At 48.1% G+C, this 1,251-nt stretch overlaps 1 protein-coding gene across 1 annotated transcript; it reads right to left on the bottom strand.

The window, feature by feature from the left end:
• Window positions 1-312: 312 nt before the first annotated feature.
• Window positions 313-1,251, bottom strand: LOC149121548 (olfactory receptor 7C2-like). Its single transcript, XM_089316016.1, has one exon. The coding sequence runs from the start codon at window positions 1,249-1,251 to the stop codon at window positions 313-315; it is 939 nt and encodes a 312-aa protein (XP_089172142.1).

Genomic DNA, 1,251 nt, shown 5'->3' on the forward strand with positions numbered 1-1,251 from the left:
AATGGTAAAGTGAATTCACTTATAAGCAGTAGTTTCTGAATCTCACTTAAATGGTTGTATTGACCTGCAGGAGTGCAAACTCCAAGCCGAGGTGTAGTAATGTAAAAATGTAAAGAGAAGGGTAGAAGGGAGTAGACTGAGGGTAACAGCAATCACCATACACTTCACACCAAGTACTCACAGGGTAGTTTTGACTGAAGACAGAGAAACAGAGTGGGTAAGCATCAAAACTCTGTACAGTTCAGAGGCAGAATATTTTTGTCCCACTGGTGTGACTTCCGGCAGCTCCCAAATCCAGGAACGACGTTCCCATCACTGAACATGGAGTGTGAACCCAAGAAGACTTTGTAAAGCTCTCTTAATGTCCCTGTTCCTCAGGCTGTAGATGAAGGGGTTCAGCATGGGAGTGACCACAGTGTACATCACCGAGGCCACCATGCCCTTCCAGGAAGAGGACGAGGCGTCAGAACTGAGATACACCCCAAGGCCTGTCCCATAGAACAGAGAAACCACAGTTAGATGAGACCCACAGGTGGAGAATGCTTTGTATCTTCCACCAGTCGATGGAATTTTCAGAATGCAGGAGACAATTCGCATATAGGAGAAAAGGATTCCTGAGAGGGGAACAAAGCCAAGAAGAGCAGTCACCACGTAGAGCAGGATGTAATTGATGAACGTGTCAGAGCAGGCAAGCACAAGGACATGAGCAAGCTCACAGTAAAAGTGTGCAACTACCCACCTGGTGCAGAAGGACAGCCTCAACATCAACAGGGTCTGGATCAGGGCATATGACAGACTGATGCACCAGGACACAAGAACCAGCAGACCACAGAGATGGGGATTCATGATGACTGGGTAGTGCAAGGGGTGGCAGATGGCCACAAAGCGATCGCAGGCCATCCAGGTGAGGAGAAGTGTGTCCATGCCCCCAAAAACCATGAAGAAGTACATTTGAGTGATGCAGCCTGCGAAGGTGATGGAATAGCTCTGAGTCTTGATGTCCTGCAGCATCTTTGGGATGGTTGTAGAGATGAAACAGATGTCAGCCAAGGACAGGTTGGAGAGGAAGAAGTACATGGGTGTGTGGAGGTGGGCATGGGAGCCGATGGCCAGGATGATGAGCAGGTTTCCAAGCACCGTGACCACAAGCATGAGCAGGAACAAACCAAATAGCAGAGATTGGTGCTTTGAGTCTTGAGAAAAGCCCAGGAGTAGAAATCCTAAAATACTTGTTTGATTTCCTGGTTCCAT

The sequence above is a fragment of the Oryctolagus cuniculus genome, chromosome 16, assembly GCF_051225735.1.
Source record: "Oryctolagus cuniculus isolate XC-2025 breed Fujian yellow rabbit chromosome 16, ASM5122573v1, whole genome shotgun sequence".
NCBI classification, from domain to species: Eukaryota; Metazoa; Chordata; class Mammalia; order Lagomorpha; family Leporidae; genus Oryctolagus; species Oryctolagus cuniculus.

Bases quoted from the DNA above. Each gene is read 5' to 3' on its own strand.
- LOC149121548 (XM_089316016.1), bottom strand. From the start codon at position 1,251: ATGGAACCAGGAAATCAAACAAGTATTTTAGGATTTCTACTCCTGGGC.